The sequence below is a fragment of the Gossypium hirsutum genome, chromosome D11 (assembly GCF_007990345.1).
Source record: "Gossypium hirsutum isolate 1008001.06 chromosome D11, Gossypium_hirsutum_v2.1, whole genome shotgun sequence".
Taxonomy (NCBI): Eukaryota; Viridiplantae; Streptophyta; class Magnoliopsida; order Malvales; family Malvaceae; genus Gossypium; species Gossypium hirsutum.
The window spans coordinates 3,486,723-3,501,896 of NC_053447.1; the positions used below are offsets into that span (position 1 = coordinate 3,486,723).

General features: G+C 36.8%; 1 protein-coding gene across 1 annotated transcript; it reads right to left on the reverse strand.

The window, feature by feature from the left end:
• Positions 1 to 4,591: 4,591 nt before the first annotated feature.
• Positions 4,592 to 10,357, reverse strand: LOC107912058 (ribonuclease TUDOR 1). The gene is made up of 17 exons (XM_016840099.2): positions 10,050 to 10,357; positions 9,512 to 9,686; positions 9,179 to 9,253; positions 8,957 to 9,073; positions 8,769 to 8,873; positions 8,461 to 8,667; positions 8,154 to 8,369; positions 7,956 to 8,063; positions 7,482 to 7,652; positions 7,201 to 7,398; positions 6,762 to 7,121; positions 6,442 to 6,669; positions 6,170 to 6,358; positions 5,994 to 6,074; positions 5,722 to 5,916; positions 5,175 to 5,552; positions 4,592 to 5,063 (listed from the first exon to the last, which is right to left on the reverse strand). Exons 2-17 carry the CDS (start codon positions 9,668 to 9,670, stop codon positions 4,857 to 4,859), a joined length of 2,994 nt encoding a protein of 997 aa, XP_016695588.1. The 5' UTR covers positions 9,671 to 9,686; positions 10,050 to 10,357; the 3' UTR covers positions 4,592 to 4,856.
• Between the last annotated feature and the right edge of the window lie 4,817 nt (positions 10,358 to 15,174).

Genomic DNA, 15,174 nt, shown 5'->3' on the forward strand with positions numbered 1-15,174 from the left:
GCTTTTGGGCGCCGTTCAAGATAAAATGGATGGAGGTAATGTGGAGATGGGCTGGTTACGTGCCACCTTCCCCGGTCTGAATGAAAATTCAACCGAGATTGAAAGAATCCGATATGCTCGATCATACATTCTTCAAATAATTGGAGGCTATCTCATGGCTGACACACCACGGAGCCGTGTACATCTAAGGTGGATGCTAAAACTTGTTGATTTTAGAGCAGCCGGTGAATTTAATTGGGGTCTGCCGTCTTGGCAACATTATATCGGGAGATGTGCAGGGCGACCAAACCGAGGAGAGCAAAAATCAGAGGTTGCCTGTCACTACTGCAATCATGGGCACGGTTTCGCTTTCCATTTCTACGTCATCGAGTGAACCACCCATATACATTCCCACTCGTAACGAGGTAAATTTTATATTACATTTTGAAATTGATATGTAGATTTTGTAAGAATAAAATAATGCTAAAAATTTATTTAATTAGGTGGAACCATCCGGCAAGTTATCGTGGAATACCAACTGAACTTGAAGATATACGGCTTCTATTGGAGCAACGCTCGGAAGCAGAAGTAAGTATTATTGCAAATAGAAATTTCCATACATTCGCTAGTGGATTGATATTTAGTATTTAGTATTATGTATATATGTAATATTTCTATCATGTTCATGTAGTTTCAATGGACACCATACGAGGATCCGGCAGTCCGGGCAGTAATCCCGGAAGAGTTTTTACAAAATCCGAATGCTTGGCATGTGAAAGTGGTGTTGATCAACTATGCAACCGTGGAGCCCCACCAGACAGACAGAGTCCTACGACAGTTTGGATGTAGACAACCGATCCCTGCGGACCCTGAGGAGTTTGACGAGCACCACAAAATCAACTTTCGGCTATTAGGTACGGATTGGCCGTTGTACTGGTCAGTGTACACAGAAATGTGGGAAAATCGGAATGAATATCTACCTACTCGGGAACCAATCATCGTTCCCGAGTTAGCGTGCGTTCCAGAATACATGCCATGGTTTAGGGCCCATGGGAAGCCGTATTTACTTATGCCGGAGGAGAGGAGGCGGAAAATACGTGTCGGAAGGGAAAGGCGCGGGCCTCAAAATCCAAGGGGACAAAACTACGAGGGCAGCCCCTCAACGAGGCCCAGACATTCACCCGGTTCATCATCAGTGACCATGCAATCACCGTCCCCAACGAGAGCACCAACGCAGTCACCCGGCGCAGCAATTCAACAGATGATACCCACGCCCCAACCTTTCCCTATGATGCCAGGTATGTTTCCTAGCCCTTATATGTACCCTAACCCGTACATGTATCCTTTTCCGAATCCTATGGCAGGTTGGAGTCAAATGCCCGGATCAGCTCCATTTCCTGTAATGCCGAGCGGACCACTGATAACTAGGCCATCGGCGCAGGAGGGGTCGCAAGGGGGGCCATCGGGGAGCTCTCCTTTTTACCAATCGCCAGTAATGCATGGCTTTCAAACTCCGTCGCCGTTCATGATGCAAACACCACCACATACACTATTCTTTGAAGGTGGATTATCGTCCCAAGTCCGACAACCAGATGCCGAACCGGAAGAACCAGAATCCCCACCGGAGGAACAACAACCGCCGCTGGAAGCTAGAGAAAGGAGGAATCCAGCACGTAACCGTCGACGGCCGCCATGTGGAACTGAATCCCCCGGTCATAGACATTGATTACCGTATTAAAATTAATCATTTGATGTAATGAATTAGAAGTTTATGACGATGTAATACACATAGAATTTTTTCCGAGTTATTTTGACATTATTTGATTAAAATCTCTAACCCTACTTAATTAAAAACCCTAACCTAATTTAATTAAAAACCCAAACCCTAACCTAATTAATTAAATTAAAAACCCTAACCTAACTTAATTTAAATAATTAAAAACCCTAACCCTAACCTAACTTAATTAAAAACCCTAACCTAATTTAATTAAAAACCCAAACCCTAACCTAATTAATTAAATTAAAAACCCTAACCTAACTTAATTTAAATAATTAAAAACCCTAACCCTAACCTAACTTAATTAAAAACCCTAACCTAATTTAATTAAAAACCCAAACCCTAACCTAATTAATTAAATTGGAAACTCTAACGTATCATCTGCTGACAGATCGACATTATGCATGTGGGCTGGAGGTGAATATGCTCTGAATCGTGGATTTTCTTCATCATCTGCACTCATATCACCATCTTCACCTTCTATTGGAATAGGCTCCGGTTCAGAAAATAATCCCACCTCTGCACCATCCGGCCCGGGCTCTCGAGGTGGATCCACATCGGACTCACCTTTTAACCCACAATCATCTGCAGCGTACGACGTCCCCTCACCGGTTGATGTTGTAGGTAGTACGTCATCCCTTCTTCTGGGCATTTGATAACGCCCCTAATTGGATGTAGATTGCCATCTAGTAGAACTTGATGCGGTTCTCCAGCTCGTATTTCCAGCGTCAACCGTCGAGCCACCGACGTACATGTCCCATCCACCGACACAGTGTCTTGGGGGGGATGTGCATTCGACACCGCTACCGAACATGGGCTGTTCCGTATTTTGTAACACGCTAACCGAGTGTCGGTAGGGGTCGTGTATACATCTCGAACACCGGATGAAAGTACATCATTTGGTGACGTAAATTGTACATATAACTCAATATAAGTTGCTCCGCTAGCAAGATGAGTCTGCACCATTGCCTCCAAGCTACGAGCACCTTTTATGTCGAACGAGTCATATGTCACCGGATCAACAGAAGAACAAAATCGATACGTCATTGACTGAACTTTCATTGGCGTGGTTCTGAAGATTTTACGCCTAATTCTTTTACGGAGTTCTGTCAAATCTATGTTTTGGCTAAATGACAGTCGCACCATATTCTCCGACAAAAAAACAACACCATTCTCGGTGTGGCAAACCTCACCATCGTAGTAAATAACAGCACTAATACGTTCACTCATTTTGAAACTCTAACTTTCTTAGCCTCTCTAAAATGTTTCTACTGTGAGTTATGCATTCTAAGAAAATTTTCTGCCTAATTTATAGCCTCAGCCCAAACTTGCTACTGTAGCGAAATCGCGTCCACGAGGGCGCGATTTGACACTGTTTGCTCAGAAACGTCAAAAAAAAATTATTTCCTACATGACCAATTGTAGCGAAATCGCGTCCACGAGGGCGCGATTTCACAATTTCTTCTCATATAGCATCCTGGTATCAGCGATTTTATACTATTTCCTCAGAAAACGTCAAAAAAAAATTATTTCTCACATGACCACTGTAGCGAAATCGCGTCCACGAGGCCACTATTTCACAATTTCTTCTTAAATAGCATCCTAGTAGAAGCAATTTCCCACTATTTAACCAGAAACGTCAACTCAAAAAAAAAATTCCCGGACCCCTAACTCATAAAAAGCTTGCACCCTAAACCCTAAAAGCCATAAAACCTAGTCGTAAAAATCAGTGTCAAAATCGCGTTCCTGGTACCGCGCTACGGGGCAGAAGGTCGCGTCCACGTCAGCGCGACCTGCTAACGTGGACGCGACCTTCTGCCCCGTCCTCTGACATCACTCCGACGTGGCGCGATTTCGGGGGAAATGGCCCATTCCGGTAAATAATTAAAAAACCGGCCTATTTCGGTAATTTTATAAAAAAATTGACTTTTTTTTGGTAAATTGACCATTTTCCAAGTATTTTTCCGTGTATATAAAACGCTTAAAAAAAAGAACAGTAGCAGTAAAAGTAATCATAAAACCAAACCTGATTTAATATTTTACTGTAGACTGATAATTAATCAACAAAATTCTCAACTCACAAAATAACGGTAGCAATGAATTACTTTTATCTTATATTGTACTTTTATTGGTTTGATGTACAAATTTCAAATAAAATTTGAAAATCCAATTTCATTTATTTAAATTTAAACTTACTTTTTTATTTACAACTTAAATTTTAAAAAATCCAAAATTAAACTTAAAATATCTCAAACTCGATCAAATTTGATTTACACCTTAAACTTAACATAACTTGAAATAATTCAAATTCAAAATAATTTAAATCTAATAAAATAATTATAACTCAAAATATTCAAACGTAAATTGAAAATAATCCAAAACCAGAACTCAAATTTTTTAAGCAAATACTGTGACCGAACAATTTAAAACCCAAATTCATAATATGAATAAATCTGTTTATTTATGTTACAAAATGAAATAGTTGATGTTTATCTTAGCTTGTAAACATAATTTTACGACTTTTTTTTTCCAAACAAATACTTTATTTTTGAAGCTAAACGAATACGTAAAAAATATTTTCTAAAAATATTATTAACAATAATGATAAGTGGAGTGATAAAAATCTAGTTTATAAATCGTATTATTAAAGAAAAAAAACCCACTAATTATAATGATTTAAAAGAAAAAATATATTAATTTTTCCACTAACACCAACTCACTCAATCACTCAGAGGTTATGGTTTTTGGTTTTATAACAAGTATAGAAGATAACAAGAAAACATCCATAAACTCTTTCCAACGGGGAAAAGAAAATGTCTATAACGTCCTCGCATGGAAACAAAAGAGAAGTGCTACAGTTCAACCTTATTTAAACATGTTCAAAACAAATGTCAGCCGCGCTACCAAAAATAAAAGATTAAATAAAGAAAAAGAAAAAAGAAAAAAGAAAAGCAGTCAAAATTTAAGCAAGTTTAGGCTGAGAATCTCTTCTAGGTGCTCTTTTAACTACCTATAAAACTACTAAAAGTACTCATTTGGGGTAATCATAACTCCCAAAGTGAAGGCGGGGTTTACCTTCAAGTGATTAATATTAATATATCTATCGGCGACCAGCCCCAGTCTTCTTAGCAGCAGCTGCTGCAAGTGTAGGGAGATCCTCATCATCATCCGAATCCACATCTCCATATTGCCAAATTCCACGCCTACCAGTTTTTGCCTCTTTCTGAAAGTTCTCTAAATTGTCAATCACCGATTTTCTATCCTTGGATTCCCATCTCTTCCTTTTCTCCAACCTAGCTAGTCCCTCCTGAAATAGTTATCAACCAGTCAAGAAACGAGATAAGCATGGTAGATGATCGTCTTTGTCTCTATCTTCTTTTTTTTTTTGGTAAAATAGTAAAGTATAATTCATTCAAACCTGGAGCATTGCAGCATTAATGCTAAGGTCTGACTTCTCAGCAACGAGAGTTACAATGAGAACGGTGCCAGTTCCTTTTCCCTTGACTTTCCCGCCAGAAACATCCCTTTCCTCTATCATAGCATTAAACTGCAGTGAGCTTCCCATTGTCTGCTCACTCAAAAACTGAGCAGCTTCGGTACCGAATTCATCATCCAGGCTCGGAACTTTAAGGAATGCAAGACTACATAGCTGAGCAAGCCCAGGAGACGCTGATAATGAAGGATCAAGAGGTCGTAATTGACTGTATGGAACCTCCTCTTGATTCCCGTAATCAATATAAAACACTTCAAAGTTGTCATTAGGAGATTGAACTCCTCCTCGAGGTGCATTGACAATCTTCACAAGGTAAAAGTGGAACACAAGAACATGTCAGAATGGCATACAAAGATTGCATAACAGGCAAGCAAGAAAGGAAAAGGCCATCCCCACAAATATGTAAAATATAAGCCATACAAATACGAATTGAAAAGAATAAAACACAGGACACAAAGAAGTTAGAACAAACCATTGCACGATTCCAGGAATTATCCATACTAAACTGAGCAAGGACGATGTCACCCTTCTTAGGGTTAAAGGCACCAATCACAGGAGCTTCTTGGATAGTTAAAGATGCAAGCTGTTTTTGGATAGCTGATACTCTCTGATCTCCCACTGTCTGGACATAAAATTTTCCGCCACCCAATATTTCTGTAACCACCACCTGAAAATAACAAGAAAAGTAAATTAACCGGTTTCTTGACAGTAGGAAAGCACCATTTAGTTGGGTTCTTAGAGCACCTGTAGCAGTTCTTTTTGCTTGTTTTCAACAGTGGCAGGTCCATTGGAAACTTCCTCTCCTTCAACATAACTCTCCCAAATCTACACATAAAAGCGTAAAGATAAATAAAGCCAGAAAGTTTAATTAGCATTAGCAAAAGAAAATTGGCAAAAGAAAGATATTAACTGCTTCTTACTTTCAGCTTCTTCCTCTTGGCAGATAGCTCAGCCTGTTCAAGAAGATGAGCATCAGGAATCCTATCACTACCAAATGAAGTTTGTAGCTTAGCCAGGCCAGCCTCAAGAAGCGTCACAGCCACATTGGTTTTTGACTCCCACAAAGATCCCAAAAATGTTCCAGTTCTATCGACAGTTTCCACTTCAACCTGTGTAGAAAAACATAAACTAATTAAAAACAAAAACAAATACAAAAATGGCAGACAAGCAGTTCACAGAGAGAGACCCATACCACCACATCTCTCTGCATGATCTTTCGTCTCATCAGAGCTATGGCTTCATCTGAGTAGGGCTCCTCGCGACCAGGACATCTGACACCAGAAAATGAAAAGGCAATGCTACAAGTTTCCTTTGGGATCAACAACTTGAAACGATGACCACTTAGGACATATTCCACAATAGCTGGAATCCTGCCACGATTCAGGAATGGCAGGAAATCCCTAGCTTTCTTGGCTGATGCCTAGTAGTAGACAAGAAATGGAAATTGGAATTCAGATAAGAAATAGAAATATAACAGCAAGAAAATAATCAAAATAAAAGGAGATCACCAACCATTGTAAGGTCTTGAATGTGCATGACTGGAGGATCCTTCGCAGAATGAATTCCCTTCTTCCCAGAAATAGCACGGGATTCAGCAGCCAGAAGGGCATCATAATAGTTTGATCTTTCCTCAAAATCTCTATGTCTTATCACAGTGCCAAAGCCACGTCCAACAACCAACTCGGCCACATTCAGGCCAGGCTGCTGGCTGCCAGCTGCAGATGCGTTTGCTGCAGAAACCTCATCACCGTCACCCTTGATGGGAGACAGGAGGAAGACTGAGCCAAAATCCATTACCCTTGAATCTGCAGATGCAGCAGGAGCTCCATCTGCCATGGGGACTTTCCTGGAATATTCCATTTGTACACTCACCTAATAAAAGCAAGTTGACAAATTATAAATATATGTTCAACACTACCAGAAAAAGATATAAATGAGCAGGTGTTCAAACCTGTTTTCCTACAAGGCGTGTTCTTAAAAATTCCCTTGCTTCACGGGCATAGGCAGTTGGCTTTTCATCTCTTCGAGGATTGCCCATTTTTGGACATCTAATGCTTGAAAGATTGACTCGGCGCTCAGCAAGAGGACTGCCATAAGGGATAGAATCATCAGCCACAACAATACAGTCCCCACTAACAACCTCCACAACCTGAGAAAAAAATATACTTCCATAAATAATTACAAAATCAAGAACCTGCTAATACAATAACATGAAAAGATTAATTCTATTACCTTTCCTGTGAAGTTTTGATCACGAATTGCCTTGGAATTTGTAGCTGGCGGTACATAGTTTGCCCACATCCTCAGCCGAGCCTTCTTGGCTTGAAGCTCTGCAGACTTCAACCGCCGCTTGGTATCATCCTCCATCATATTAGCACTCCATTCAACATATTTTGCTAGACCCTTTATTTGAGAAGAAATGGTTACGATGAGAGATGAGGGGAGAGAGAGAATTCAGAATATATCAACACAAATTCATGGAAAGGAAGTATGCATGTTTTGTTTCGTAAAAATATCAGGATGAAATGACTTGGATAAACCAAGAAACAGTTTAGCTATAAACAGACGAGGGTATAATAAAATTTACAAGCAAAAGAAGAAAAAATAACTTATGTTAAATAAAAAACATGAATTCTATAAATTATAATTCAGTAATAGTCCAATGTTATATCATTGATTAAACCAATGTTGGGGCCAAGAACATACATTTTCCACAAGCTCCAAAGCGAGGTCTTTTGCCGTATCACCTTCAGGATAATAAACCGACCCAATCAAATTGCTGAATTTGTCTACACCTTCGAGGACAATACGAACCTACAACATCAACCCTGAATTTAGGCTATTATACAAAAAGAATGCATACATGAATTATACATGTCAACTTAAAAGTATTCATTCCCTCACCTCTCTATTCAAACAGCGAACTTCTGTAAAATATTTTGCTTCTGGTCCAAACGGATCAGGAGAAACTTCAGAAGAAGCTGTCGATGATGCAGCAAGCCTCTGTGCTGATGTTAAGGCAGCCCGTGGCTCAGCTGAAGCATCTCCATTTTGTTCATCAGAAGTCAAATCTGTTTCAACAACAGTTTCGGCAGCAGCCCTTCTACCCATTGAAGGGGCCTAAATAAACAGGAAAAGGATATTCAAAAAGCAAACTCATATGATGTACCCCAAAAAGTAGAGACTAAAAGTCATGAATTAGAACTTGTACCTGGATACCAGCAACAAAGACCTGCACAAACTGAAAATCTGGAAGCAAATAGACTCGAACAGTACTACCATCGCGAACCTGCTCAACAATACCTTGCATTGGACTGCCCTTATTTGCAGCCAGAAGACCCATGGCATCCAAGTTACTTGGGTCACCAATGGCAGAAGGAGGTAAATTACGTATAGAAGCCTCAGCAGCACCAGGTACCTACAACCACAATTACAAAGATCATGATCGTTAAAAACTACTCTTTGCTAAATCAGTGAGTCAAATATATAATGGACTGCTACAAAGGGGAAAAAGATTACCTTGCTCCATCGACCCACACCTTGTTGTTTGGCCTGTTCTTCAAGACGTAGCAATTCAGCAAGAAAAGGACTTGCTTCCCCTTTCTGCTGTCCTTGCTCCCTAACCTGTAGAGGCCCAGCTCAGTTAAACTGAGTACCAAAAAAAATAAACCTTTCCCAGTGTTTTTACAAACTGAAAAGCAAATTACCTTAGCCCAGCCTTCAGAGACAACCAACATTGCAACATTTTTGTCACCACCAAGGTAGACAGACCCAAATTCTCGGCCTATGCTTGGTACTGCATATTCGACTCTAAAAGTGACTTCCTGAACACAGAATAAATTAATTTAGATACACAAATGTTCTAAACAACCAAGTGTCACCTATAACAAGTAAAAACAATAACCAGAATAATTCAAAAGAAACAGCACCTTTCCAATGCAGAGCTTCCTCAAATACTCTCTGCTGTCCCAGGCAAATGGCTCATCAACACCTCCTCTTCGGGCCTATTAATTAGAGGAAAAAGGAAGAGCAAGAAAATAAGCATCAGCTGGAAGTTTTACTCAAAAGACATGCAACAAAAATGTTTATCTTAGACCTTGGAAATTATACAATCAAAACACATAAAGCGATTCTCATCCAACAAAATCATTATCCAAACAAAAACTAAATTAATCGGCAAGAAAAAGTAAAACAAACATGCAAACCATCAAATTTAATAGCAAACTAATCCAAAAGCAAAATTGCATTCAAATGAGCTTTACCAGTCTAGGAGCAATGAGAGAAGCCAAGGTAATGGTTTTCTCAGGTGGAGGTCCAGGCCTGTTACTGGTCAAGGCCATTATCACCAAGCTATCCCCCGATGGAACTGCTTTGACTCTCCCTTTGTACCATCCCGTGCCACTAGCAGTTGAAGCCGACATCGCCAACGGCTAAGATCTACATAAAAATTAGCAAACAGTCCACTTTCTACATCAGTATTTCTATGAACATACAAAAAACATTTGCAATTCTAAATAATAGAATTCAAACAAATCCAGATCTGTAACATCGGACTAATAGCATCTTCGAAACGACCGACAATTCATCGTTTAATCTTATAAAACGCTACATGCATCACGAAAACGTCAAAATATTAATAACAGAACCGATCTAAAAACTTGATCTGTTAATTTCTCAAACAAAAGCAACGAAAAACAACATAAATAAAATCATTGCATGAAAAAATTCAGATTACAGCAATGCAAACGGAATAGATCTAATACTAAAAACATGAAGAATTATCGGTACTGATATTTTTACCTGGATCAGCTGAGGAAAACCGAAGCCTTATTGATCTATCAAAAATATGGATTGAAAGATTTTATTCAGGCTCCGTTTATTATATCTCAGTGTTATTTTAGAGGAAAATAAATAAATAATTTAAAGAAAAAAAAAGACGAGGCAAGATAGAGACGGCGAACAGAGAGAGAGAGATTGGAGATCGTGTTAAGAGGAGGGGTCAATATGTAAACAGAGATGTAGGCGAGGTGGGCGATGAATATTCATATACCCTCTTTTTAGGGAAAATTTACATGGAGTGCCACGGAATTTACGGTCCTTTCTGAAATTGACCAAAGTGACACTGATACTGCCCATGGGGTTTTAGATTTCCCAATTCAGAATTGCGTCAAATTTTAGTGTTGCGTTAGGAAAAATCATAAATTTAAGGCTTAATATATACATTCCATCCCTGAACTTAATAATTTTTCTCAAATTAGACCTTAAACTCTTTTTGGATCATAATTAACTCTAAACTTAACAACTGTTATATAGACCAGCCCTACAACTAATGTCATCAACTTTTTTTTTATTTGTGACAAAATCAATCAACCCTGTATAAATAAAGAATTTATATAAAAATTAATTTAATAAAATAAAATATCTAAACAACAAAAAATATAGAAATAAAAATTATAACTAAAAATTCAAAAAAAAATTATTACCATAGTCTTTTAGCTCTTCTTGATCTTTTGACTTTTCTCTTTATCACCATCTAGAAGTCTAGAATCAATTCCCTTACCTAACTGCTCACTCATCTCTTCACCAAATGGAGATTGATTTTGAGCACATGGTTTCAAACACTTACCAACAACAATTTCATCTCCAAATGTTCGTAAATCAACATTCAATTTTTTTTGTCTGAAAATATGTGAAGAATCTTCAAATAGAAAAGTACATAATAAATGCTTAATAGAAAACCTAAAGAAAATAAAGAAAAATATATTAAACTGTGAGAGAAAAATCCTAGGAAATCGCCTTCTACATATATTAAACAGAATCTCAGAAAATAATATATAAATTTCTTTTTTAAATCCGACTTTTCTGGGTTTTCATTTTCTTTATACAAAGTTCGGTTTCCATGAATTTTCTTTTTTTTCTTTTTATATTTTATTCATGAAAATCTACGTCTTTTCCATCCCCATCTCATGGCTTCAACTCAAACTATTTCTTATATTGCTTTTTCCAAATACAAAAGGTGTAAGTAAAAAAAAAAAAACTAAATTAATATCAATTAGTGTAGAGACAATTCTTTACTATCATAAAATGGGTACTTTTATTTATTGTGGGTAGGGGAAGTCTATTTGAGTTTTCTTGATTATTATTATTATTTTTTGGTAGTATTCTTCAATATTTGAATTTGAACAACCCACAGAGGAAAAAAGAAATCTAAAGCAGAGTTCAGAATAAAATAACAAGCTCCAAAAATTGGTACTGATGAAATGTTTGAGAGAGATGGGAGAATCTGGAAGAAGAAAATCAAAGATTTGTAATACAAAAACAAAAATTCAAGATTAAATTATTTCAAAAAATGAAAACATTCTTTATATGTTTATAAATATATAGATAAATAAATAATACATGTCACAATGATATATTAGTTTCCGTCACTAAAAATTTAAAAAAGTAACCGAAGTTAGCCTCAAGGACTAATGTGAGTAACACTTGTATAATAAAAAAGAAGTCTAAAAACTAATGTAAATTACATTCTAGCAACTACGAATTTTGATTGTGAAAATGAAAAGCACCGAATTATATTGCGAAAATTAAGCTCTTCTCAAATATGCAAAACCTTTTTATTGTTAATAGTGAATGTGAAAAATACTCCTTTGTAATTTATAAGCAATCACTACCACTATAGATATGAATTATAAATTAAAATATTAGAAAAAGACCAAATAATACTACACTCAAGATTCACTGGGTATTTGAAAAACTCTTCTATCTACACACACTTTACTGAAAATAAAATAAAAGAATTTTTATTTTATGAACCTTTTTACGGTATTATTTATGGTTCATTTTTAATTATTTAATGATATTTTAGTAATTATTTTTATATTATTGACACATAATTTTGATAATTTTTTACCTCGAAGTTTGAGTCTTAAACCCTAAACTTTGAATTATAAATCTCAAACCTCAATCCCAAACCTCGAACTCAAACTTAAATTCGAAATGTTTAGAGTTTAGTGTTCGGGTTTAGAGTTTGGAGATCGAGGTTCGAGGTTGGGTTCAAGGTTCGAGCTCAAGTTAAGGGTTCAGGTTAGAGTTTAGGGTTCGAGATTCGAGAGTTGGGGTCAGGATTTAGAATTCAAAATTTAAGATTCAAGGTTTAGCGATAAAAAAATTATCAAAATTATGACATAAAAAGAATTATTAGAATGTTATTGAATAATAAAAAAGGAACGATAAATAATATGATAGAAAATGTTATGAAAAAATTTCTCCACAATAAAATAAATTGAAAAACATGTTTTTCTTAAGGATAATACTTATCCAGAAATCCCCCAAAAAATGGCTTCTAACTAAAAGCATTTTACTAACTAAAATACCTAAAGCAATTATTAAGTTTCCTATTTAATTGAAAAGGAAAAAATAAAAATAATCAAAGGTGTTAATTTTTTATCATTGGATCCAACTGTTAAGGTTTTAAAAATGATAAAAAAAAAAGAAAGATTTGACGAACCGACGGATTGTGTAGCGCCACGGTGGAAGCACAATAAGGCAAAACATGCTATTTTGTTCAATAACCTAAAACATGTGCTAGTTCCTTTTTTATCTTTTCTTTTCAATTGTGATACTGGGAAAGAAAACCCACATGTAAAATATATTCTAATGTACAAAAAAGAATTCTAAGGTAGTATTTTAAAGATAATATCATACTAGTGCATGTGTGTGATTCCAAGCAAGTAAAGACAAAGTATCTTAAACACTACCTTACGGTCCTTACCTACTTATCCTTTAAGGAAAGGCAAAGGGCCACAACGCTTGATTTATGAATTTCATTGCTTGGTGGTATAAACAACATTGGGAATAAAGTTGTCCGTTAAGGAATGTGGAATTGTGGATAAAGCCTGCATCACTTTCTGCCTCAATTTGCTGTTCCATTACATGAATCTACTTTTTGCTTGTTCAAGCAAATATTACAATATCCATTTTTTGCATCAGTATGACATAAAATAGATTCGTGAGGTGGTACAAAGAAGGGGAATATAAGATTAGAAAGAATATGAAAATGACTTCCCTTTGAAGATTTTTCACTGCCTCGGATTTTTTTGGTACATAAAGTTTTTATCCACTTTGTTTTTTTTTTGGTACATAAGATTAGGTTGTCGGCCATATACTTCAATTTGATCACTTCAGTCCACAATAGTTTTTTACTTGGGCTTGGGAATTTCAAGGTAAGATCTAAGGTTTTTTACTGTATAAAACCTCTTAAGGGTGCATATTATAGCATGTTTTCTCTTTGGACATTGGATTAGCATCACATGAACTAGCTATCCCGTGCCAATGGCCAGATATGCATGGGCTAATACTAGACTTTAACTAGTTCCATGCTCTCAATGCATTCTTGCTGATATTTTAATTTTAGTTTGAAGAGAAATTAATATGTAAATCATTATAATCAAAGGAAAAGAATTACAATGATTCTCATACATTAAAATATAAGTTCAAAGAAATACATATTAAAAAAAAAATACATGAATGTTTAACTAAAAGTTAAGTCACACTAGAAAAAGCATCTGACCCTAAGAAATAAAGTCAATAAAAACGTGAATGCTATGGATACAAAATCACATCATGGAGGCATAGCCACCAGAATGGATCAAACGAATTGTTACTATTCTAAATCCAACACTTGAGTTGTGTTGACAGGGGAACCAACTCCTATGGGAGAAGTTTTTGAAGTGTCGACTTCTGGGTAGTCGATCCGAACCGTTAACAATGGAAGGTATTGTTCCATTGTCAAGGTTTTGTCCCCACCCTTTGCGGAGAGCTATGTACTGTTCATGAAGGGGGTGCCACAATTTATGGAGATCAATACATACAAGACTTGGGATACGTGTTAGTATTGGACATGTGAATAATTAAGGAGTTATCTAGTGTGCCATGGCTCAAACCTCAAAATTAGGCCTTATATAGATATATACGCCCTATAATAACACCTATCTTAAATCTTGCAAGTATTGATCTCCATGAATTGAAGCATCCTCTTTCATAAACCGTTCACGGCTCTCTGCGGATGGCCAGGACAAAACCCCAACAACGGGACAATACTTTTCATTGTTAACGGTTCGGATTAACAGCTCAGAGGATGACTCTTCTGAGATTTCTCCCAAAAGAGCGGACTATCTTCATTCTAAAATAATCTCCCTATTTTGAAGCTTGAAAGTAAAAGAAGTTTGTGTCCTGCACTCATTAGAATTTAAAAAGTATATGCTTCATCCATCTGTAACATCGATGAATAATAAGAGCAAACAACAGACCTACGTGTACTCAGCAGCTGAAACTGCACATGCACAACTTTTCACGAAGGCCATTGATCTTGAACTTTCGTAGCGTTTCCATTAACTGAATCGTTTGTTTTCATGTAAATATGGATCCTGACTTGAAGCTCCAACCGTCACACCTGGCCTTATTTTGTGCATGCATGGAAGGAATTGTGCACTATCTAGAATATGAGACTGAACCAGAGACCATGGCTCCATTCCTTACCGGTCGAATATCTGTCACGGCCTGGCTAGCAGAAGTAGCAAACTCAACCCTTCATCTAGTCTGAAAGCTTCCTATTGGATTCTTGATGCCATGAAAAATACAGCCTTGAATCCATACCATGGCTATAAGCAGGTTTTTGTTGCGTATTATATAACCCCTGATATTTCAGTCAATCATCCATTGTTTGCAATTTCTACCCACTTTGTCGCTAAATATATTAGTAGATTATTACAGAAGGGGATTCAATGCCTCGCACTTATCTTAATTAGTAAATAACTGAAATACAGGGATGTATCTTTTTCCCTAGGCTAGGGTCTCTCATGACAACCATCGTTTTTAGACAAAAGAAGCCGTAATCTAATAATAAGGAAAGGAGTTGCAAATATTG